The sequence below is a fragment of the Cryptomeria japonica genome, chromosome 1, assembly GCF_030272615.1.
Source record: "Cryptomeria japonica chromosome 1, Sugi_1.0, whole genome shotgun sequence".
Taxonomy (NCBI): domain Eukaryota; kingdom Viridiplantae; phylum Streptophyta; class Pinopsida; order Cupressales; family Cupressaceae; genus Cryptomeria; species Cryptomeria japonica.
Genome location: NC_081405.1, coordinates 230,835,503 through 230,862,027, shown reverse-complemented (window position 1 = coordinate 230,862,027; position 26,525 = coordinate 230,835,503). Strand labels below are relative to the sequence as shown.

The 26,525-nt window shown below is 39.3% G+C and overlaps 1 protein-coding gene across 1 annotated transcript in view; it reads right to left on the bottom strand.

The window, feature by feature from the left end:
- LOC131035339 (mitotic spindle checkpoint protein MAD1) overlaps positions 1-26,525 on the bottom strand; it is a 301,909-nt gene that overhangs the window by 9,905 nt on the left and 265,479 nt on the right. The window contains exons 12-13 of the mRNA XM_057967016.2: positions 18,283-18,370; positions 18,109-18,178 (exon numbers count right to left, since the gene is read on the bottom strand). Coding sequence (XP_057822999.2) covers positions 18,109-18,178; positions 18,283-18,370 — 158 coding nt within the window. The remainder of the gene's footprint in view (positions 1-18,108; positions 18,179-18,282; positions 18,371-26,525) is intronic.

Genomic DNA, 26,525 nt, shown 5'->3' with positions numbered 1-26,525 from the left:
GGTATGGAAAGAAGCACATAAACCTCACGCACTTAGAATGCCGAACTTAGGCTTGACCATTTTGAAGGACTCAACACGACTTCAATATTATTTTCGGCTAAAACAAGGATGCCTTATGATTTTACTCTTAAAAAGACCAAAATTTGATCTTCCTCATTTCAAACGTTTTAAGAGATGACTCTTCTTTCAGTGTTTCGATCGAGTTTATCAAGAGCTAACACCTAAAAAAACGTGGACATTACTCCTTAATGCCGAATTTTTATTTCATTTTGCAAGGGTTAAATGCTTTATTCTTCTTTCGGTGTTTTCATGGGTCAAACAAGGGCAAAGAAAAAAAACGATAGGTCAAGTCATTTTTACTTTTGATTTTAAAATGACCTAACACCAGTTTCGATGTTTTTCGTGGTGCTAGCAGGGATGAAAACAAACATACAATTGTCGTAAAAAAGAAATGTCAAGCTCCAATTTATATTTTGAAATTTGTTGTTTTGAAAGTTGAAACGCCTTATCGAGGGGCTTTATCGGCCCTTCCCTCAACCTTAGGAATCGCGATAAAAATGTTATAAGCTACGCTCCCTCTTGCTTCATTTTGCATTTTCTGATTTCAAGTGTTTTGATGTTTTTTCTTTAAAAAACTAAGTTACCAGTTTAGGTTCGGATTCGGGTACGGATTCGTGGATTCGGCAAAAAAAAAATCTTGGGTACAGGTATGGGTTCGTCCATACATATATATATATATATATATATACCCATATATTATATATATGTTCAATATATACAATCCATACAAAAATAAAATATACAATGTGACTTTCCATACATAAATCATAAATCATAAATCATAAATCCATAATTATTAATTGCCAATGCCAATAAATATTCATATATCGCAAATGTAATCAATAAACTAATAACTAAAGTCTAATATCATATTCATAATTTGCAAAAAAGATAATATTCAAGTTTCAAGTCTTTTTTAAAAAGTCATAAAGGGGCGAATTAGAGTTTTATTATAAAAAAACTATTTTAAATAGTCTTTTTCATTGTTTTTTTGACCCGTGGCCCTATTTTTTGGAAACCACGAGCCTGGGTTCACGCGGGTCCTCCTGGGTTAACCCAGGTCCTCCTGGGTTCGACCTGGGTTCCACCCGAGTCCTTCCCAGGTGGCCGGGTTCCCTGTGGGTTCTGCGACGCAAGACCCACAGGGAACCCAGCCACCTGGGAAGGACCCGGGAGGAACCCAAGGAGAACCAGATTCCGAACCCGGCCCGGGCAAGAACCAGATTCTGAACCCAGGCCAAAAGGGAAAGAACCGGTAACTTAGTTAAAAAACAATCTCGGACCTTTTTTCGAGATTTTTTTTGACTCCAACAAGAGTGATAAAAAACAACATATGATTTCGCCCTTTAAAAAAAACTAACTTTATTTCTTCTTAAGCGCTTTTATTTGGTGCCCCCCTTTTGGTGTTTTTATCAAGCAAAAGCAAAGTGGAGGAAACAAACAACTCTATTTCGCCTTCACCCTTTGAAATCCTGGCACTTAACTTGTTGACAAAGCGAATTCTACCAAATATTTATCGGTGTTATTTTCGGCATTAGAAGGGGTTGAGATATGCCGAACTTTAAAAAGGCTTAACACCACTCTTTTGGTGTTTCTATCAGCATTATCGAGAGGTGTGGACAAAAGAGGCAAAAAACAATGATTTTGATCTTAGGAAGATCGAACTTTATCTCCGCACCCTTAATTGCTTGAAGGTGGAACTTCGGACCTTTTCACTACAAAGGTAAGGGTGAATGAAAACGCAAATTCTAAGCCAATCTTTGTTACTCTGCAAATACTTTAAGCAATTCGAAATTCGGGATTTTTATCGAGGATAGTAGGTCGTGTATGGCTTTTGGCCTTGAATGTTTTTAAGATGAAATAAGGGATAATTATTGGCCTTGGGAAAATTTCGGGAGCCAGACTCCTTCGTTTTCTCATTGTCAACACCAAACTTTGAGCTTAGTGGTAAGAATACTCAGAAATAGCAAGTCAAAAAAAACAATGGAGAAGTTCCTGTCAGAGACAAGGAAGGTGTGCCAAGCACAATAGGTTGCAAGCCTAATTTCAATCCCTAGCATAATCCTATCACATTCAATCCCTAGGACAATCATGTAGTAATTATAAGTAGCTTGTAAATCCACACATTATAATTTTTCCTAGAGTTTGTGGTGCTTTTGGTAGTACCAAATTTTGTATAGTTGCCATTGCAAACAAGGATATATAGACACACAATCCAAACCTTAACAACCCGTTTAATTTGACCTATATATTTTCAAATTTGATCTTAGAATATATGACCCAAAACATTTTAAAAAGGATCTCGAAAACAAAATTTTCCTATAACCCTACTACATAAATTTTGCAAATTCTATCAAACCTAAAACTTCCTACAAATACTAAAAAAAAATTTAAATACACATGTTAAATTGAGACCACTACAGTTTTGTGATAATTGAATAAATACAAGAAATTATTAATCCATGCCCAAAATCATGGATAGAGAAAAATCATGTACCTTAGCTACCCATATCTACCTATCTACTACCTATGATTCTTGCAAAACAATTTTCTTCTACAATTCCTCCCACAACTAAAGAAACTTGTGAACTTTCTATTTTTTGCATGAGATTCTGTCTCCCATATGATAGTGCAAAACCCTCACAACTAGACTTAATTCGTAGACTAAAAAGGAATATTTGAAACTTGAATTTTTTACTAATATTCTTGCACATTTTTCCTATGATTTTTGACCTCTCCATCACATTTTTATAGACATCATTGTGTCATGCTCTAGTTACAACCGTGTAACTTCAACCTACAATTTCCTTTTACCAACTTCTTTCACAAGACAGAACTTGACTCTAATAACAATGTTAGTAAAGCGAAAGAATGAGATGAGAGAAAAACGCTTGCCTCTCATGGAAAGAGCACAACTATTTATAGATCTAGAAATTTGCTATTACAACTAGCATATTAATGACAATAGTACAAATTGTTGGCGGCAATATTGTACACGGAAATAAAACTAGTTAATTAAGTTGTAATTGTGTTGGTCAGTTGGCAACCGAGGGGTGGCAGTTGCGATGCAACGGTTGGCGCTCGCACCCCCTCGACATCTTTATATACTTCCGAATGTAACTTGTGGAGAACAACAAGGATGAATGGAATAACATTTGATACATTGCATCTGATATCTATGGCATTAGTATTCTGCATTACGTGTTTTATCTGTATGCTTTAAGTTATTTACTCGAGAGGGCAAACATTTGGCGTCGTTGCCTAGACGTACTCGGGAATGGAAGACGCGGATGGCGCATGGACGCGACGGGCCTACCCGTCGGTGAGATGAACCCAGAGACCGACGACGCGCACACAGAACAAGAGGCGAAGGGGAAATTGAACCCTGTAATAATCCCGACACAATGTTGATATAAATTGTGGTCGAAAGGGAAAAATAAAAAAATAAAAGAATTGTGTACATGGTGTGTGCTCGCTATGTACGGAGGTGATTTATGCCAAATATATTAAATAAAGACAGAAATAAGAAAGCAGAAACGGACGAGTGGGAGGCCGCGTAGAGGGCCTTGATTCTGGAGCAGCAAGTAGAACGGAGACGGACGCTAAGGCTGCAGAATGGAGGTGTCACGGAGGGTGCAGAAGTCGAGGGAAGTTTCTACGCGTCGCCAGAACACCGTAGGGCGTGGAGCCACGAAGAGTTTCTAGCAGAAACAAGGTTAAGGAGAGATCTACTCAAAGAGACTCGGGATCAACTTAGAAACTTATCCCTTACACCACGGAGTGAAGATCACCAACGGGAACTAGGAGTGGGCGCGGGTGGGAGCGAAGGGGAGGGCAACCGTACGGGTGTAGGTGCCACACACGACAGGCAAAACACCGTACCTCCAGTTGCCCACGCAGGACACACCATCGGCGCCATCGGAGGAAGAAGCGCAAGGTCACAGACACAGGCACAGCCGCCCCTAGGAAGACGACCCGGGATGGCGAGTAAACAAAAATTGCCAAAGTTCGCAGGGTACGGCAAGGAAGACCCCTTACGGCATTGCCGTACATGTGAAACCATTTGGTCCGCCAACGGAGTGACAAACCAGGATGACTGGGTACAGCTGCTCCCAGCCACGTTACGTGGAGTTGCCATAGATTGATACTCCGATTTGGACAAGCAAAAAGTGGCCACGTGGGCCAATCTACAAAAGGAATTCACGGAGGAGTTTCAGTTGCTCCGTGATGACAATGAAATTGTAACGGAGATATACAGTACCAAACAAGGTACCAAGGAGACAATACGGGCATACAGCAGGAGGCTGAAGGAATTGCTGGGAAAAATGGAGAGTCAACCAACAGATGGGTTGGAAAAGCGATGGTTCATGGAGGGACTAAAGCATTCCCTCCGAAGGAAGATGAAAATCGTTCGGCCTACATCATATGACGACGCATACAATAGAGTGATGGATCTCGAAAGCGAGACCAAAACATCGAAGAAAAAGAAAAAGAAGGATAGCTCGTCCGAGGAGGATGACTCGTCACAGGAAAGCAGCAGCGACAGCGAGGCTAGCAAACGGGTGCAAGCGCTCCAGAAAGACATGGAGCGAATGAGGAGGGAATTCCAAATAATGAAAAGCACCAGTCGGACCGAAGGGGACATATGGTGCACTGAGTGCAAAGAGGAGGGGCACACAAAGGGTACTTGCCCGAAGAAGGCACTCTGGGGATTTGCCAAGTGATGGGACACTCCATCAAGGAATGCCCATACAACATGAAAACCCGAAATACGCAAATGAGCCAAGTGTTGTTCACGGAGCAGGCCACAACATCCGCACCAGCGGGTACGGCCCAACAAACCAACACAACGGCATCATCTGGAGGTTACCAGGACAACAGACGCGGCGACGGAAGGAATAGCAACAATAACAATAACGGAAGCCGTATCCAGTATGATGCCAAGGGCCGGCCAATTATCCAATGTAGGGCCTGTAATCAGTGGGGGCACTTTGCCCGTGATTGCATGAAGGAAGCCACCTCTCAGCACCTCTGCCGATGGTGTGGGCCAGGCGACCATGAGGACGCAAATTGCCCACAGGCAGGGGTTAATCTCCTCAACATTGAGAAGACTAGTGAGAAAGAAATACTGGCAATCACCCACGCCCAAACGAAAAAGGCCACTTATCCCGACCCCCGTACGGAGAAGGAGAGATTACGGGAGGCAAAGGCCAATATTGAACGTGAGATGACGACCGAACGATGGGACAACGAGGTGGCGAGTACATCATCCCGTACGAAAGCGGAAAATAACATCATTGGGCAAGTACTGCAGATGGAAGTACCTATAAGGGTAAAGGACCTTCTAGAAACAATGCCACAATTAAGAACCGCCATTTTTAATTCCATACAAACCACTGCGCAGGCACCTTTGCGTGCCACACGAGCGGAAGTTTCGGTCAGCCCCTTGGCTGACCCAATGTTGTTGGCCTTGAATAGTGGTCAGCATTCGGCTGTAGTAGAGATGGGAATTCTCGGGGCTATCCTCAAAGACACCATCGTGGACGGAGGTTCGGGGGTGAATGTACTACCAGAGGATACGTGGAAGAAGCTGGGGAAGCCAAAACTATGGCCACCCACGTTCAACTTGGTAGGTGCAGACCAACACGGCATCAAGCCACTCGGCACCCTAATGGCCCAGCCAGTCACCATCGGCATGCAACCTTTCATACTAGATTTTGTGGTAATCCCACTCAAGAAGAAGGGGTACAACGCCATCTTAGGCAGAGGGTGGCTGGTTACAGCAAAGGTGAACCACGACTGGAAAAAGAACACCCTTTCTATGGAGAAAGGGGGGCAGAAGTACACCATTGATCTGAGGACCCAAGTTGTTGACGAGGAACTGACATCATCTTCGGAATCAAAGGGTGAAGGAAAAGGCTACCCGAGGGACGAAGGACGGGGCTGTAGGGAGCCCAACGACAAAGGGATTCTCAAACTAGGAGAGTGCTCTGAGGATGAGACAGGGTCATTGAACAGGCTCTTCCATTGGCAAATGGAGGATTATGAAATGTTCCAGAGCTACAGGCTCGAAGTAGAGGAACCAGAGCAAGTAACAGAGGAGGCGTACCTGCCAGAATACATAGAATATTGGAAGGGAGATGCCCCAAACCTCGGTGACGTAGATAATCCAAAGATCAATTGTGTCGGCAACGATTGGAACCTTGTGTGGAAGGCCACAGCTTTCAAAATCTTTATTATTCTTCTTCTTCTTATGTACGGGAAGGAGACTGTGGTCCCTATAGAATTTGTGGTTTCAGGTCTTCGGATGGCCATTGAAAATAGATTGGCCACCAACGGGCCCAAATTGAAACCCTACCACGCGAAGCGTGCAGGGGACCTGAGAGGCTGGACGGACACGCGAGAGCCCGGAGGGGGACCTGAGAGGATGGAAGGGGATTCGAGAGGCCGGGCAGGCGATTCAAGAGGCACAGGACCACAGTAGGAGACTCTCGGGCAAGGAAAACTGAGAAGGATGAAGGGTGATCCCAGCGGCATGGGACCCGAGCCGAAGACTCTCGACAATTAGTTTATAAATAATTTAAAAAAAAAAAAAACCACCGTACGGTAGTTGACCGTACGGCTGCAAAAAAAACAAAACTCGCATGCCAGGTGACCGTACGACACAGAAAAAAAAAAAAAAAAAAAGGTCGTGGGGCCACCATACGGTTACCACACCGGCGGTGGAACCACTGAAGGTGGTCACACCGATGGCGACAGTGGGGCCACCGGCGATGGATGCCACCGTGTGGTGGACACCCGCAAGCCGCACTTGAAACCCACACCACGCAACCCACGCAAGGAAAAAGAAGGAAACCCCACAGAGATGTCAGTGTTGTTGTTGACCGTACGGGGAAGTTGCATGGTCGGGACAAAAAAAAAACGACGACAACCAGATTGAAACATTATTCGATGACATCTGGAGACTGGACACTGAAAATATTGGAATGTAGAAGAAGGGTTTTGACATCATAAAATATCACAGAAATGATGCGCTACCCCAGATCCTGCGAGGGGCGCTGCCCCAGACCCTGCGGGGGTGCTACCCCTTGACCCCGATGGGGGCATCGGGGTCATTGCCCCCAGACCCCCAATTTATTTTTGAGCTACAGAATACCACGGGAAGTGTTGTGGTTGTTCGTACTGTGAGAAAGAAGCCTGCAGCTAAGCATTGGCGGGGAAGCCATAAGCCGTAGAGGGAGGCGGATTTGGAGGTTGGGAACAAATAGAGTTTGAGGGAAGGCATTGCAGGTCCACGCAGTTGTATGACACCAGGGAGTTATTCAGTTCAGTTATTAGCCTTTGGGGAGTGTGATGGAGGATTTGAGGTGTCTCCTAGCCTTTGTGCCAGCGGGTTGTGGCCACCTTCAGGGAGGAATGGTATGCTTGAGGAACTTGGAGTATGTCTTGGCTGGACGTGAGGTTGCCTTGGTGGATGCTTTAAGTTATTTACCCGAGAGGGCAAACACAAATCCATTAATGAGTTGCAACAACTAGAACAATCTTATTTAAAGACTTACACCTAAACATCTAATTAACACATACAAGTGTAAACATACACTTATTTACATCATTTTTCTAATACCTACTAATACATTCTAAAATTCTAATACAAAATATTTAGTAAACTAATGGAGATATAACTTGTTCCCATTATCATATCCACCATATGTTTGTTATTAGAATTTTTTTACAATATAGCATAGAATAAGAAAATGAACAACATAAGTAAGAGATAACATGAGATCTACCTTGTAAAAACCCACTATGTGAACAAAGGATTGACCATAAAAATGAGTTATGCAAGCTTGCTTCTTTGATGATGGCCACTTAGAACATCATTGGTGCAGGAACACCTTGCAGACTTTGAAGACCATTTGAGCAATGAAGGCTTTTAGAGGTGTTTGTAGGTTCCTTGAATGTTTTTGAGTTGTAATAAGGTCTTTCAAGACCATTCGTTTTGTTTTGATTAGCCATGTAAGCCTTTGGTGCCATTTTGTAGTATGAATTTCTTAGGACCTAATTGGTCAACCATGGTCAAATGACATCCAAAATGCCTAATTGGGGCAAGCATTGTATTTTGGCTCCTATTTGTAAGGTTTATGGTGTGTCCTAATAGGTTACATAGGCAAATGTCATAGATTGTCAAGTTTTGTGCAAAGTTGTCAAGTTTGGATGAGAACTTTTGTTGTCAACTTGTAACTAATCTCCCTCCAATGACTACCTAATTCAAATTTCAGTTGGAGTTGGTTGAGGAGGTTGGAGAGACCTTTCTTAAGGCCTTGGAGGTCGAGAAGAAAGGATTGATGAAGTTTTGGATGTAAGACAATGATCAAATTCAATAAACACTCAGAAATTTACATAAATTTGTTGTAACAGTGCCTTGTACGGTCATTGTACAGACTCCATGTGCAGGCTAAATCATTGATTTGAATAGGCCTCTGTGTTGATGTTCATTTGGTTTTGATCTGGCAGGAAAAGATCGATAAATAAGCGAGATATCTACATTTTTGTGAAAGGTGGTCTGAAAACACTTCAAAACCAGGGTTTCTAAGGAAATGCTTTCTTAACCCCACATTCCTCAGGCCAAATTGGCTCAAATTCAAGGGAATGGTAGGGGAGAATGTATTTTAATATTTCAAAAGTTTCTGAATGGGTCGTTGAACTAGTGGATTTTGGGATCAAGCCCTAGGCTAGGCATCCTCATGTGACTAGCCAGTTTTGACTGTTAAAAATTGTGCAGAGGTAAACCAAGAGTGGTGGACCCTATATAACGATGGATTTGGTGTTTTGGGATGTGTGCAGACCTTTCCCATCCATTGGTGTCATTAGATCAAGCCATTGGTGTGTGGTTGCTTTGTAAAAGTGGCCTAAAAGCCCTATTAGGCCTCCTAAGCGAGATATATAAGCGAGATATCTACATTTTTGTGAAAGGTGGTCTGAAAACACTTCAAAACCAAGGTTTCTAAGGAAATGCTTTCTTAACCCCACATTCCTCAGGCCAAATTGGCTCAAATTCAAGGGAATGGTAGGGGAGAATGTATTTTAATATTTCAAAAGTTTCTGAGTGGGTCGTTGAACTGGTGGATTTTGGGATCAAGCCCTAGGCTAGGCATCCTCATGTGACTAGCCGGTTTTGACTGTTAAAAATTGTGCAGAGGTAAACCAAGAGTGGTGGACCCTATATAACGATGGATTTGGTGTTTTGGGATGTGTGCAAACCTTTCCCATCCATTGGTGTCATTAGATCAAGCCATTGGTGTGTGGTTGCTTTGTAAAAGTGGCCTAAAAGCCCTATTAGGCCTCCTAAGCGAGATATATAAGCGAGATATCTACATTTTTGTGAAAGGTGGTCTGAAAACACTTCAAAACCAAGGTTTCTAAGGAAATGCTTTCATAACCCCACATTCCTCAGGCCAAATTGGCTCAAATTCAAGGGAATGGTAGGGGAGAATGTATTTTAATATTTCAAAAGTTTCTGAGTGGGTCGTTGAACTGGTGGATTTTGGGATCAAGCCCTAGGCTAGGCATCCTCATGTGACTAGCCGGTTTTGACTGTTAAAAATTGTGCAGAGGTAAACCAAGAGTGGTGGACCCTATATAACGATGGATTTGGTGTTTTGGGATGTGTGCAGACCTTTCCCATCCATTGGTGTCATTAGATCAAGCCATTGGTGTGTGGTTGCTTTGTAAAAGTGGCCTAAAAGCCCTATTAGGCCTCCTGTAGTAGCAGCGTTTGACCCAGTCAATGCAAGAGTTGGGGTTTGAGTTTTGGAAGTGTTTTGTGTCACCAAAAGAGGCATCTAAAAGTGTCAGGAGTTTGGGGTGTCATTCGGAGAATTTCAAAGTTTTGCCCTTAAAGGCTCAAACAAGGGCTACTAGGAATAGGTGTCTTGTAGAGGGCAAGTCACTTTGATTGAACCTGTACAAACAAAGGGTGTTGTCTTGGTTGTGGTCAATGTCTCTAGGGTTGGACAAGAGGTTCTATAGGGTCCATACCTGCTCTGCAATGGTGGATGTGTTATAATCCAAGTTGGCCATAGGTGACTATAGGAGAGTTGATGTCAAGGAGAGACTTGATGTGAGAAGTTGTATCTCAATGAGTTGTTTAGGGATCAAAAGGGGCTCCACTGAACAAAGGGGAGTGTAGAGGTGTCTTGGCATGTTGTTGACAGGAATGTTGAGACCTTACTTGAGGGTCTTGTAGAGTGAGTTTGTGTGAGAAGCCTTTGTTCCTTGGGGCTCTGCATCAACCATTCTAGCATCCTCTCACTTGCACCTAGTTTAATGAACTCCAATGCCAATGAACTTCTACCTTTGATTGCCAATAACCCTATGATTGGTATGATTTCAACACAATCTTGAAGTGAACTCTATCTCTCAAGGCATTTGTTTCCTTCGCTAGACTAGCATATACTCTAATGGGTATATTTAAGTTTAAGGATGGGTACATGATTCTACCAAGCAACAATGGAACATCTCCAATTCAAAGAGAAGAACTGATTCAACTCCCAAAGTGAGTCTTCAATTCTACTAATTTTTTCTATATGGGATGAGTTTGTTTGCTATTAAAACAGCCAATTGTGTCCTATTCTAATCATGATAATATGTCAGTAGTCAAAGCCATTAGATAGTTTTGTTCTTTGCTAAAAGCATGATCTACAAGCATACTTCCTTTCTTGGACCTCTTTTTCATCTGTATTTGCTCAATGATTCACTCATAGCATGATTAATCTCTCAACCAACTGAATAAAGTGTTCCCCCTAACATTTTTGAGTCACTACTCTAGAATCAAGATAATGCTTGGAGCCCTCTAGCTAAGGTTGATCCTACCTTGTTGAAAAAGTTGGTTTCATTCTTCAGTATTTGGATCACAACATGCTCAACATTACCATTGTCATTGGCTTAATCCCTCTCTTGATATAGGTTCTGTTGATGCGGGAAATTGTATTGCTACTCTTTTGGTCAACACAGAATAGAATGCTAAGTATCATATCCTCTCTTGAATAAGGATATCCTTAATGTTGTTCGGGCTGATCATAGGGGATAACCTCAAGGTTCCAACTATCAAGTCTTGACAGCTTAGGATAACTCAGTGGTTTGATGTGTTTTGCTGGTAAACACATGGAGACTTACGGATACAGCAAGCTGGTCTGCATCTACTGATGCTTTGAATCTCAAGCTAGGGAAAATATAGCAAGAGAGATAGGGTTTAGAAAACCTAAGGACAATGGTAGTAATGATTGATGTTGCAAGTAGACAGATTTCCAACAAACTAATCCTTGCTTAGCCAGAGATATACTCACAACTTCACAAGGATAGTGCAAACTCCAAGGGATAAAAGGATTTTCAAACTATGGACATCCATCCAAGCACCCAATTATGGCGCAGCCTAAGACAAACACCCACGGTAGAGCTAAGCACAGTTTTGGGTTCAAACCAACCATACACGAGGACCTACAATCAGCAAACCTCCAATGGTATAAACCTGAAATCACATCAAATACCTTCACATTTCACCACTAAAATCATTGAACTCTAACTAATTAGATGAAGAGAAACTACGCAAACTGAAGAAAACAAAATGACAAACACCATACTTCAATGTTTATTTATTTGTTTCAACTGCCATTACAACAATTTCTGCTCAGTATTCCTACTTTACCTACAGCCTAAGTCACAAGGTTCGAGTTCGAGTTCGAGTTCGGCAGCTATGGAGTTCGGATGAAGTTCGGCAAGGGCAAAAAGTTCGGAAAAAAAAATCGGCATCAAATTCGCCTTATATAATTTTTTTTTAAAATTAGTAATATATCCAACAAATTATCAATATACTCAAAGTTAAGATTGCAGAATAGATTCAAAATCATTATAGAAAGATGCAAAATTCTTAATATAAAGTTATAAACCATAGGAAACATGTGATATCATGATTGTCAAGTTTTTTTTAATCAAAAAGATACAATCAAACGTCGAGACTTTAGAACTTCAAAAAAGCTACAAGCCTACAAGTCATCAAGACTGCGAAGATGTTTTTAGTCAAAAAGGTATAATCAAAATTCAAGACTATAGAGCTTCAAAAAAGCTCCAGGTCGTCAAGAGCACATGGCTGAGTTGCTGCTGTAGCATCATCATCATCAGTATCACTGCCCAATTCATCATCCACAAAGTCATCCTCAGGCTCATCTGCAACTCCAGTTACCATGCCTTCTGAAATTTGTTGTTGTGAAGAAGATGTGGAGTCATTTGCTGATCTATTCATGAACAATTTTAAATTGCTCCGAATGTAGACAAGATCTCCCAACTTTCCGGACAGCAACTTGTTCCTCTTTTTGGAATGGATGTGGTCAAAGCAACTCCAGTTCCTCTCACAAGCTGATGAACTGGCTCCCTGACTCAATATTCGAATGGCAAAGCGTTGTAGTTCAGGATTTTGTGCTCCATAGCTCATCCACCATCTATAGCCAGGTACCTCATCTCGTGTCATATCATCTAGGGCTGCTTCTATTCCAAACAACCCTTCTGCTCTCTTGTATTTCCAACTTTGGTCTCTAATTAGACCTGCAATTGTTCTATCTTGTTCAAACCTGCTAATGGCTTCATAAAACCCTGGCATGATTTCAGGATCAGCTTGTCTATCAATATGAAATAACTTAGGCTCCAAATAGCATGCTGCTGCATGCAAAGGTGTGTGCATCATCTTCCATCTGGAATCAACTGTCTCCCAAATCTCCATGTACTCTGCTTCTACATTATTTAGTGCTCGCTGAATAGATTCCTTACAACGGTCCATGCTTTCATAAAGCATGCCAAGGCAAGGAGTGTCACCATCCACCATACGAAGAACATCAACAATTGGTCCACATATATTCAAAACTTTTGCTCCACTCTCCCAAAAGTTGCTGCTCAAAATGATTTGCTCTATGTTCTTCCCCTTAGCACTTTTAGAAAGTGCTGAACTTTCCCACTCATTGGAACAAACAACCAATCTCAAAGCTGCTTTCTCTTCAATCACTCTTTTCAAAGTGATATAAAATGAAGCAAACCTTGTGTCACAAGGCCTCAACAACTCCCTAGATGCATGTTGCCTGTATAGACTCAATGTGAGACGGTGGTTTCTAATGAAATTTGCCACTGCTCTTCCTCTATGGATTGCTTCATGTATCCATGGGAATTTTGCCAAGTCATGAAGTAGCAAATCTAGACAATGGGCTGCACATGGGCTCCAATATATCTGTGGGTACTTCTCTACAATCAGCTTCCCAGCACCCACACAATTCGCTGCACTATCAGTAACCACCTGAACCACATTTTCCACCCCTACTTCAACAATGGCTTCATCTAGTATCTGAAAAATATATTCTGAAGTTTTCTTTTGGTTCATGGTGTCAATCACTTTCAAGAAGACAACACCTTCAGGGCAAGCTACTAAAACATTAATCAATGGCCTTTGACATATATCTGACCATCCGTCACTCAATATGGTGCAACCTGTTACTTTCCAAGAAGCTTTGACCTCAGCTAACTTTTCTGTCACTCTATCTTTTGACCTCTCTAAAAGAGTTGTTCTGAAAGCCTCTGAAGTTGGAGGTGTGTACCCTTTGCCAAACTCTGCAACTTTCTGAATTGCATTACGGAAATGAGGATTTCTTGCCACGTTGAATGGAATGGCACTTGTATAAAACAAATCAGCCAATGCATCATCCACTTGTTGTTTCTCTACCGGTTTCCAAAAGCTTTTCAGTGTTCCACTTTCTCCTGATGCACCTGTGGCCTTAGGTAAACTGGAAGAGGCATTGGGTAAACTGGAAGAGGAAGAGATAGATGTGAACCTGGACACATCCTCTTGAATTCTTTGTTTTTTTTGTGTCGTCTTGAGCATTCCTACAATCGAAGAGGACTGTTCTCTTTCTAAACCAGCTCTCATTTGTGCAGTCATTTTTGGACATGCACTAACACCTCCTCCTTTACCCCCACTGATTCCAAGTAAGTGGTCTCTTGCCCTTGTTAAACTTCCTTTGAAAGGTTTCTTACATTCCTTACAAAAGAGCTCATTACCATCACGTGTCACATATTTCCATACTAGAGAATCTGATTTTTTAGGAGGCATTTTGTTACAATCTGTAATGTTTCAAAAGAAAAACAATATTTAGTATTTAAATTATTTACATTCTATTTAAAAAACATCAAAACTAAATATATGAAATTTTTACTTTTGACTCTAAAAAGGAAAAGTAATATTAAATTATATTTCAATAAGCATAAAACAAAAATATATCAATTTTTATTATAAAATCTGAATATATCTTCTAAAACATGTTTTATCTTTTTATGTAAAACATAAAACATAAAATATAAAACATATAAAATATAAAAACATCTATTTAAAATATAAATTAGAAAACATAAAATTTATCTAAAATACAAATATTATTATAAAATATAAAATTTATCTTAATATCTAATAAAACATAAAAATATAAAAACATTTATATAAAAGATTGGAGAATATCTTAATATCTAAGAAATATAAAATATAAAAACATTTAAATATAAATATAAAATATCTTAATATAAATATAAAACATCTTAATTTCTTTATATAAATATAAAATATAAAAACATTTAAATATAAATAAATAATAATCTATATAAATATAAAATATTAATAATATCTAATAAATTATTATAAAATATAAAAAAAAGGTGGGAAGAAACAATGGCGTACCTGAACACGCAGGCCCGAATGGAGATCCCGCAGCCCGCAGCCCGAATGGAGATCACGCAGCTCGAATGGAGATCACGCAGCCCGAACACACAGGCGCCCGAGTGGAGATCACGGCGCGAACACACGCAGGGTGCAAACTGCAAACACACAGGCGCCAACAACAGGTGCGAACACGGCACGCATAGGCACAAACACGCAGGGTCAGGCACGAACACGGCACACACAGGCACGAACACGCGACGCACAGGCACAACGCGAGCGGAAAAACAAACAAAAACCCTATTCTGCGCGGCGCGATAATATTTATTAAAAAAAATGACGTAAACCCTAAAAAGCGCCCACAAAAAAATGTTTCGAAAAACGGGACGAACTTTAGGCGTATTTTTACGATTTTTTGGCAGCGTTTATGGGTTCGCCGAATTTCGAACTCCAAGCCAGAAGTTCGGCGAACTCTGTGACTTAGCCTACAGCTACTTCTACTGCTAACTACTAACTCTAAAATTCCAACTATCTAAACTTACTAACTACTAAAATCTAATCCATTATAAAAGAGAGGCACCGGCCTTTTATAGTTCATACAATTTGAACCAAAGGCCAGGATTGATTTCATCCAGAGGCTGCAATCTGCCTTCTAAAAGCTTGGCAGCTTTAGCCCATACCAAGTAACTTCCCAGCTGTCCTCTCAACCACCTTCTTAGCTACCTACAACTATTTAACATCAATTTTGTAGATCGGGTAGCTAAGAAATAACAAACCTGTGTCCCCTTCTGTTTTAAATTGCATTAATGGAGGGGTCCACAAGTAGTAATGTTACAATAAGACGATTCAAATTTTTACACACAAACTGATTTTATGATTTTTTTTGCTTTGCATCTTTCTAAGTCTACATGCCTGTAGCATTCTGAGTGTTCTTCTATCTTCAATCTTGTTATTGGTGGTTGTATCTCTCTCCCTATGTTCTACGCTTGGTCCTCACATGACACCATTCCTCCTTCAGCCTAGACCTTAGGTTTTGTTATCACAAAAGCTTGCACCCTCCCTGAGCTATCAACTCAGCAACCTTGTGAAACATGGAAACAACCCCGAAGTGTGGACCTTGCGCAAGGGGGTTGAATCTCCGGAGAAGGTCGGCTTCCTTCTCTATCCAGGTGCAGGTGTTGAACCAACTCAACACTTTAAAACTAACTCCTAAGCCTACCCTAACAACTTGCAGAGGAAAAGAGAAGAGAGAAATTGCTTGAAACAAGGGGAGGTGATGCACCAAGAAGAGATAGTTCCTCTCCCTACCTAAATGACACAAGTAATTAACTGAAACACCCTGAAGATGCACAACTTTCAGTTTTATGAGTCACCCCAATGCATAGATGAAGGTTAGAATCCACTGAATGCCAAGAGGGGAGAAGGATTCCCACAAATCACACACAGAAAACCAGTTAACACAGCATATATGAAGAGAAAGAGCCACAACATGCACCTATGATGAAGGTAAGAAAGCATACACAACATACATAGGTTGAAAGAAGGCAAGAATAGTGTTCTTCAATTAATCATAAGGCCAAACACCAATCTTACAGTTGCAGAAATGCAAAAATTTACAAGTCTTCAAGAGAAGAGAAGAGCATAAGAAAACAAAATGAATTGACCTTTAAAAAAAACACGTGTACCCTCCTTTCTCTGCAACTTCAGGATTTATTTCAGGGTTCTGCTGGTCCTTCTCAAGGCAAAAAGACAAAGTGCTTCGATTCAGAATGCCACGATTTTGCTTTGGGGGCTCCAGCCTAAACCGCAACCTCATTTTGGAGATTCTGATAGCGAAAGAAAATATTTTGGTTTGCACATTTATCAGGTTTGTAAAGACGTGATGACAAGCATCCAAGCTCTATGAACTTGGGACAAGGACCGCTAAAATGCCCATCGTATGATGCTTGGTGCTCTTTACAAATGCTTAGAAGGCAAAAACCACTTAGATTTGCACATTAAAAGTTTCTTTATCTCTCTCACAGGCAGATGAGTTAGAGGCAGCGAGGGTCCCCTATCAGAGGGACGAGGTGGGATGTGCAAGCACAACAAGTTCCTCGTTAGCAATTGTAAAGAAGCATAAAACGATACTTGGTTATATCTGAGATATTTATTGGTTTGACATTGAGTATACTTCAAGGGACTCTATGCTCTAGTGGGTTAACAAGGTTTAAATGGGCTGGAGATGTCAACAATTAGAAGTTTATTATTAGGAATCTCTACATTGTCTATAAATAATGTGACTTTTATAGAGGTTGAGTAGCAAAGTACAGTTCAGATCACTTTAGGTTTAACAAAATTTCAGATTCCGGCTTTTCCAAGCACCAAGCTATTACTTCTTGGCATGAGAGTCAAAATGCCATTCACATTATTTGTAAACTAGTGGAGTTCTAATACCTATATGATTTGCAATTTCTCAAGATATTGCTGAGTTAATTCACCAATACATACACTGCTGTGAATGATAAACTACACTTTAGAAAATATGCTTAACATGCAACAAAAATATGGGCTGGTTCGATCCGCCCATTGTTTCTATAGGGGGGACCACCCTGTTTCAAATATCATGCTCTAATTAATACAAGCTCAAGCACTAAATGAAACAATGTACAACGTCAAACACATCTAAGACATCATGTTTAAATAGAGATACCTATCATGAGAAAAACTGCAAGTAGAACTAAGGTCATTTCTTTGGTTTCCTAACTTTCCTTCAATTACCAAGTGAATTGTAGAGATTGCAAGAACTTGTTTCACATGCTTCACTCTCATACGCCTTCTAGTTTATCATTGTTGCAAGTACTAAAATCAACCTATCTTTTTCTTTTCTTTATGTGTGAAACAAACCCCTTGGAAATCCCGTTATCCATAGCCATAACAAAATAAATACCAGCTTGGAACAAGGATTCAAATCTAACCTTGGACATGTAACAGCCATATCATACACCCAACTAGCCAACCCTAAGAGATGTATCTTTCCATTATGACAAGAATTGTGCCAACCAACAAATCTATCTTGCTAGATTTCCAAGTTAGTTTCAATTAGGGTATTTCTACTAGTGCTTTTTAGTTTAGTTTTAGCATTCTCTAGAGTTTTTCGTTTTTGAACGTTGCTATAATTTCTTTGTTACACTTTCTCTAACCAATGTCCTACACACTCATACCAAAAGTGTAAACTCACTCGTCTAATAATAGCTATTAATGCATCAATATGAGAATCCCAAATTAGAATCACTAAGAAAACACAAATCTGATACATGCCTTACCTTGTATCCAAAAAGTGAGCAGCATGCAAGCCTGAAAACAGAAATTTTCTCTGCAAATACCTTCTTGTACCTAGCCAATGAACAGAACAAACATTGTATCGATTCCTCTATTACAATAAGCAACACATCAAAAACAAGCCCAAACAAAAAAGAAAGCTGGGTGAGCAAAATCACCTTTCCTCTCGTTTTTCTAGTGTAGCAATTTGTGCTTTCAATTGAGATGCTTCCTCGGATATTAAAGTATTTGTAGATCTACCATCCTCTGATATTCAAGTTATAAGAATGACATTTAATGATCACACAAGTTTGTTAAATATATATAGACATATTTGAGCCAGCATTATTCCATTCTTACAAGAAAAAGATGCATATTTCATTAATAAAAGACATGCTTTAATGAAAATTTAGGCAATCCAGTTCCTATAAGTTCTGCGAAAAAAAGTGGTAAATAAGATTTGAAATTTCATCTTGCACATGCAGCTATCAAATACCACACTTCTGTGAGATGACAGACTGGATGTTGTGACTATTCATATTACTTTGAATTGAAGCAAAGCAAGTCATTAATCAAAACATTTTTTGACCTTTATTCAATAACCTACATAAATTCCTCTGGTTACCAGAATCATCATCGAGGAAAACCATTTCTGACTAAAATGTTAGATAATGAATTTCCCCTTATGCTGTTGCAGTGTTGCTGATTTACATAACAGCTCACACCTGTTGGCATGAATGAGATCAAAAACTATATTGCTCACCATTAAAATTCACTCAGAAATGACCCTCTTTTGTTTTACAGCTAAACACCCTCCAAGTTATCCTAGTTTTTCTTGAATGGAAGACAGTCCATGCACCATATCAATTCGACTAAGTGCACAATGAAGTTCAAAGTTGAAACGGCCATACCTTTGTGTCAATGAATGCTAGTGTTGTCCTCCATGGTAAGAGTATGCAAATTTACCATGGCAGGATTAAAAAGTTCATATAGACATCACTACTCAATATCAAGTATAACCACTTTATTTTGTTTCAAAATGGAAAGAAAGCATTTGTTACCCCAAAATTTACAATAACATTCGGGTTTCAAGCAAGTTGGTTGATAGATATAAATATATAATTCATCTTTGGAACATACATAACAACCTAACACACATAACAAATCGTTCAAACATCATTGAGAACAAAACTAAGATCACCTCTAACTTCCACCACATGAAACCATCAATCTCCTAAAGATATTAAGAATCCGTGCTTTGGTAAAATTTTGTTAACAGTAATCAAAGTACTAGCAATAGCTAGCTTCTTTGTCAGCTTAAGAGAACAAAAGCCTAATCCTCTCTAAAATCTTGTCACCCTATACCAACCACCAAACCTGCCAAAGATTTTGAATTCTTATTAGCCAATTCATATTGTTGCTTCGGGCATTCCTTCTTGAAATGACCTATCTTAAGGCACTATAAACACACACTTGGGTTTGGATTAAGTTTCATAAATTGCTCCCCAAAATGAAATTTTCCTTTGCCTTTTCTTACAGTGAACCACGGGGACGCGTCCCCCCCCTTTTTGGGCACGTCCCCCCGTCAGAAACGTCTCGGGGACGGGGGGACGGGGACGCGACGTCCCCCGCCGTCCCGCCACCGCCACCCAAACGCCACCGGGACGCGGAGACGTCCCCGCGTCCCCGCGTCTCCCAGGGAGACGTGGAGACGTGGAGACGTCTCCTTGGGAGACGTTTGGGCGTCTCCCAAAGAGACATGGAGACGCCTCCACGTCTCCTTGGGAGACGTTTGGGCGTCTCCCCGTCCTTCAAGAGACATGCAGATGTCTCTCCAAGGACGAGGAGACGCCCAGACGTCTCCTGTCGCCCCCACTTATATGCAATGTTTAAAATTAAAATTTTTTTAAAAAGTGAGTTTTTAAGTAGGGAAAATCCCCCAAACCCCCGTTGAAAAAGATAGGGGGAAACCGCGCCGATAGAAGTAGGGAAAATCTAACCTCCGAGTTTGATTAGGCTCCATATAACAACACAACTTAGAAATCTTGGTATTTAGATTTAGTATTTCAAATTTCCTATAGTCTCATTTCAAATGTAATTCTTACACTGTAATACTGTCATACATCTTTTCAAAACTAGTTTTTCAAGTACTATATGTATATGTACAAGTATATAAGCACCACCACCCCGCCACCCCCGCCGCCGCCGTCCCCCCGCCGTCCCCAAATTTAGGCCCTTGGTCCCCCCGTCTCGGAAACGCGTCCCCCCCATCCCCAACGCCCGTGGAACACTGCTTTTCTATCACATACCCTTTTCCAAAACCAGAGAAATAATAATATAATTGGATTTAAGTTCTCAAAAAGTAACTTTATATTAAAAGGCAACTTATATGTAATAATTTACAAAGCTCGATATAAATGAGTAATCAAAGTGTCATTAGACACAAGGTTCTAAAAAGTGAGTGCAAAAAGGACACTTAATTATTTTATAACTTTGAGTGAAAAGTAATTGTTTCCCTCTAAAAGTTTTAAAAGGAGGTTTTGTCTAAAGAAAAGCTTGTTCAATATATGAATTTCTTCTACAAAGTATGAACATGAATTCTTCTTACCCGTTTGAGGACAAAAACACTTTGGCAAGATGGTTTCAAAGATGAAAACTGTTCTAGCCATTTGTAATATCCCGTTCTTCAACTTAGGCATTCAAGGATGTATTATTAGCCTATTTTATTCCCATAGGCTATTTTGGAGCAATAAGAAGAGAATAATTTAATTAATTAAATTAAGTTGCAAGTGACTTGTATTTAATTAATTCTTATAAAGTAACTTATGTCAAAAGAAGAAATTAAATTAAAATAAAGTCACTTTATGTGGGCCAAAAGGCTACTATTTAATAAAGGTGAATTTAGAATTATAACTTTCTCGAAACTACCTGGTGGAATATATAAAAAAGGAATTGTTAGGAAGAAATATAGGGAATACAAACCAAAGTTCTGAGCCCCAAGTACTATTTGAGTGTTGTAGTTTTTATACCCTGGACTTAGTCATGCAAAGGGAGTAGGGATTAGATCTAGATATAAGACTAACAATTTAACAGAACATTAAGAATATCACATAAAACATCACATATAGAACTCCGATATATTTGTATTATTTGTATCAATTGAGTACATTCATATATCCTTATATCTCCTTATCCATCGTATATCTTCCTCTATACTCTTCTATATTTATCTATCTTTGCATCATGTATTTCTATCATATACACTTGATGTACATACTCACACCCTATCATTTAAATCTTTCGCTATACTTATATTTAGAGGATGGGGCCTGACCCATCTATCCTATCCCTATCCTAGATGTTATCTTTTGAATTTTGTGCTCCACGGACTCATTGTGGCAAGATGCAGTAGGATTTGCTTGAATGTGTCTGAATTGTTCTTTCCTGCCAACATCATCCCCCCCCACCTTCGAAACCTTGACTTGTCCTCATGTCATATCCCCTTGTTTTCTTATAGAAGAAATCCCCGATAATAGCACTAATAATATTAATTTGATTAGTTATTATTATTTTCACTAGTTGACTGATTAAATGAATAAATTATTATGGTTGTTTAATATTTAAACCAATTAATGGAAAGACATGATTAATATTTAACATGTTAATCATAATTATAAAGAGGCATGATCATTATATTAATATGTTAGCTGATTAATAGAAAGCATGATATCAATTAAGAAGGAAGGGGGGGCAGTGACCTTTCCAAGGGGTCACTGCCACCAATAGTTGTGTCCCATGAATCGTGGCTGTCTACCACGAGGAGGGAGGATAAATACCACCCAGCGATCTGGGAAAAGGTAAAAAGGGAAAGAAGCCGAAAAAAAAAAATTCTGAAAATAAGAATCGTGGAGTCTGCCACATAATCACCAATAACATTTGAAGGAAAAGACCACTCCTGGTACGAACTCTGTACAATATCTTTTACGATATACATATGAGCTTATGTGACTAATTTTATGTAATAATACTTGTGATTCACTAAGATATATAGGAATCAATATTCTGTATAATTGAATATATCTATATTCTGAAAATAATACACAGGTTATAATAAACTAAATTCTGATGTAATTAAGTCATTCTGATTTATATTGTGGAGGGGTGAGACACTCCCAAGATCAACTTGTGAGCCCACCAAAGGAAGTTGAAGTAGTGGCGAAGAGGCCACCAGTTAAATTTTCTTTTGTTTTGCCAAAAAGTTCTTGATGCACTACACAGATAAGGTGGCAGAGGAAGGTGTGTTTGATTGTTGTGCCTGAGAGGAGTGTCCCTCCTGGGGAGGGGCAGATGCTGAAGAAATTGTCTTATATGTTGCTTCATTCTTGCATAATTATTGATAAGCTTTTGTTGCTGCCTCCTATATCTCTACTTGTACTATTTGAGTTATCTTTGGCTTTTCCCGCATTAATTTGTCCAGTCTTTGTTTGTGGACCGAAGCTCTTTTGTTTGTATTTCTATTACCCTCTGCTTCTGCAATACTATAATTGGAGGGGTTACTTCTCCAATCGCAAAATCTTTTAGCTTCTCCTCTTCCTTAGCAACTTTCTCCCTCTTGAACTTGACTGAGATGGTCAGGGAGTCTGAGAATCAGAGCATGTGATCCTCTACGTGATGTTGGAGGCTACCATATACCCTATTAATGCCCTTTTTGTTATTTGTCTATTTGGAATCATCATAGATGTGTATTTTTGTAGTGTAGTATCCAAAACTTCCATTTTGAATAGGCCTCTATACAATTGATCTTCATTCACCAATTGTGAGACTTCGGCAATGGATGTGTCGTCCAAAAAAGAAGTATCCTCTGACATATGTTATTCTTCTTCTCCAATGTCAAATATTTGTGATGACACTTCTCTTCTTGCTTTTTCTTTTCTCCTTCTTTGTCACCTCTCTAGACTCATTTGTAGGATTTCCTTTGACACTTCTTGTGATTGTTATTTCCGTAGAGGTGTAGTACTGAGTCTTCTCTTCCTCAACCAGCCACTCTCTTCTTGTGTATGCTCTTTGATTTCAACCATTAGAATTTGCAAACCATGTCAATCTTAGTAATTACCTAAAGGTGTTAAAGAATTCTTTAATCTCAACCACTTCAAAATCTAAAGCTTGTTTCAATCCTTTATCTACATTCCTCCATGTTACCAAAGTCTCCATACCAAAACCAATTGCTAGACCAATATTCATTGGTATTTTAACTAACTTGGGTCTGCCCAATCTCTCCCAAGTTGTTGTCGGAATAATGTTCAAGTCGGCACCAAGATCTACCATCACATATTTGACTTTGTTGCTATTAAGATGTACAGTGATTAAAAGAGGGTCCTCAGTCAATTGATGGACTTGTTGTTGCTTCTGCTTATTCCAATATTTTTCCAACTATTTTAATTTCAATAAAAGGTTTGTTAGTTGGTCCAAAGAACCCAAATTCTTCAACATCATCACTTCTCCAAAAAAGAAGTCTATATCATCATTTTTCTATTGAATGATTTGTTGCTTTGCACTCTTCACCAGTCTATCATGTTGTTTTCTCGGCCGAAAGTAGTCATATCATTCTTCTTCCCAACTTGATTCTTTACTCACTCCTTCAATTTATCTTTGTTTGTTCTTTCCAATATCAGTTCCTTGTCTAGTCAACATTGTAGCCTTTATTTTCTTAGTTTCAAACTGGTTCATTTTAGTTTGCATTTGTTGTTCTTTACCGAAATATTGACCATTAGATGTAGCAAATAACAAAACATTCATTCTTTTGTTAAAGTTTTATCAGATTTGAATATAGGATATTTTAAATTTAAGAATGTAATCTCCAAGTCTTATTACAGTATTATCAATCACTAAGAATACTGATTATAATATGAACTGCTGTTCCAATGATCGATTTATAATAATATCGATCTCTCTACAAGTGCTGTTTTAAACAAAGAAACAATCGATATAATACTTATCGATTTTACCAGCATACAGGCTGCTGTGATGAAGGTGGCAGTCGGGCTTGTGTCAACACTTAATATTTCTGTATGTTCACAAGTACCGATTGACCACCTCTACATATAGAGGGAGACATGCCTACGTAGAGGCATGCCTCTACGTGGAACAAGTCCATGGAGAGACATGTCTCTACATAGATATGTCTTATCGGCTGTGCTAGTCACGCAGATACATAACAAAGGTTAATCGATTCTTATCGATTTCAATTTGCATTCGATACCGATACACTTTAATAATATGATTCGCTTAGAATATATAATCTGATCGATACTCAATATCGATATACATATGATTAATATAATCAATTTAATTATATGTATGTATTTAATATTGTATAAATATACATTATTAAATACATACATATGATTAATTTACAATCAGATTTCATAGATTAATAATTAAAGCAAGAATCTTATTAAACACATAAAGCAAATAATTTGATTAATACTTGTGAAGGATAGATATCAAATGCTTAAGGCCAATAGGCCAATTAAGCATTTGATTTTATCAGTTAGAATAATCCGACGGAAGCTACAAAACATTAACACTCTTCTCTTTTTCCTGATTCACAATTTGTAGTTTGTACTTGTTGATGTGTTTTTCATGCACATGCGAACACAGAATAAAATACCTAAAGGTACCTTATCCTCTCTTGAGCAAAGTTTCCCGACTGCTGAAGATATCGCAGAAGGATCAGTCGAGGCAACTCCAAGGTTCTTGTATGTAGGTTCTCTACTCGTGGATAAGCTCTTTGTGGTATGATGTGATTTTGCTGGAATCACAAGGGGACTTACACTTGATGACTAAATGTTTGATTTGCTTTGAATATTGCTGGAATATAGGATTTCACTAGTCTAGATTTTTTGAAAAAAAGGAAAAGGATGAGGGCTAGGAAAGGATCTAATTCTGACACTAAGAATGTAGGAGCAATGATTGATCTTTGACGAAATTCTAAGTCTTGTTTTGACATCCCAGGACCATCTCCACAAGATTAGTGCGATCTTCGGAGGAAAGCTTTGTGATGTTCAGATCATTGCTATAGGCATAGACACCATCAGGCTGATGCATGTCAATGAAGAAGCGACAATTGAAGTTAAGCTCAAGCTGAATGATTCCAGTTGACTACACAAGGCAAGTCTACAATCAACAAACTACTAGTAGTATGGATATACAAATTTCACCATCAATCAAACACATTCTTCCACTCATCTAATAACATGAAATCAAATATGAGAAGTATAGAGACCATGCAAATTGTTGAATCGACCCATAGATTTCACCATTTCTTCAATGAAGTTTTACAAGTCTTTTACAACATCTTGGCAACAATCTTTGCCTTCTCTTGCTATTCTACTCTAATTGCTATTCTATCAATTGACTATTCACTATTTCTAACTATTCACCTTCTAACTACTGAATAACTATTAGCCTTTACAAATGAGGAGCCAGGACTTATATAGCGCCCTCGATACAATTCAATGGCTTAGATCAACTTGAGATCAATGGCCGAGATTTTACAAGGAAAACCCTAATTAGGGTTTGTTACAACAAACTCAATTTTGGCCAATGAAATAATTGCATTATTTGGACACATGTCTTCTCTAGAATATTCGACCAATAGAGAACTGGGGTAGGTACATCGAAGTTTGTGCCGTCTCCCATGAGTCAGGTACATTGAATCTGGACACGCTGAGGTGGACCAATTCGACTGGAGGAGTGATGACTGGGATGCCACCTTGTCTGGCACTTGTAACTTGGTAGATATTCAATTTGATATTGTTGAGAAGCTAGCTTTAATTAACTCTTCTGAAATTGTTTGCTTCTTCAACAAAGCCTTGCTTTAACTTCCTTTGTCTTTGATGTGCAGGATGGATGGTGTACCTTTCCTTCGAATGCTGGCTGGAAGAGGTCATCCCTAATGATGTTGGACCGGAGAAGGTCGTCCTCGTTGATGCTGGGCTGGAGAAGGTCGCCTTTTAACTGCAAGACAAACAAAAAGATGATTAAGGACACATAATAAATTCATTTCAACATAGCATTTTATACCTTAAATCATCAACAAGAAGACATCAAAATTAAGTTTGTTCAAGAGTCTTTCCAAGGACAGGCCTTATAAGAATTTCGCCCTGGACCCTCTGGAAGGGTCAGCAGCGAATTTTGCATTCCTGGCTCAAATTCTTCTCATCTCCTTCACTTCAATTCATCTGGACTCCCCCACATTGAATCCACTTCCCAACTTGGCAACATTGGTTTGATCTTCACAAGGCCAAAAGGTGAAATTTGCTCGAAACCTAGCCAGGGATAGGACCCATCCAAAATTTCGCTCTGGACCCTTTGGAAGGGTCAGGAGCGAAATTCCAATTTTAGCTCAAAATTTGCATCT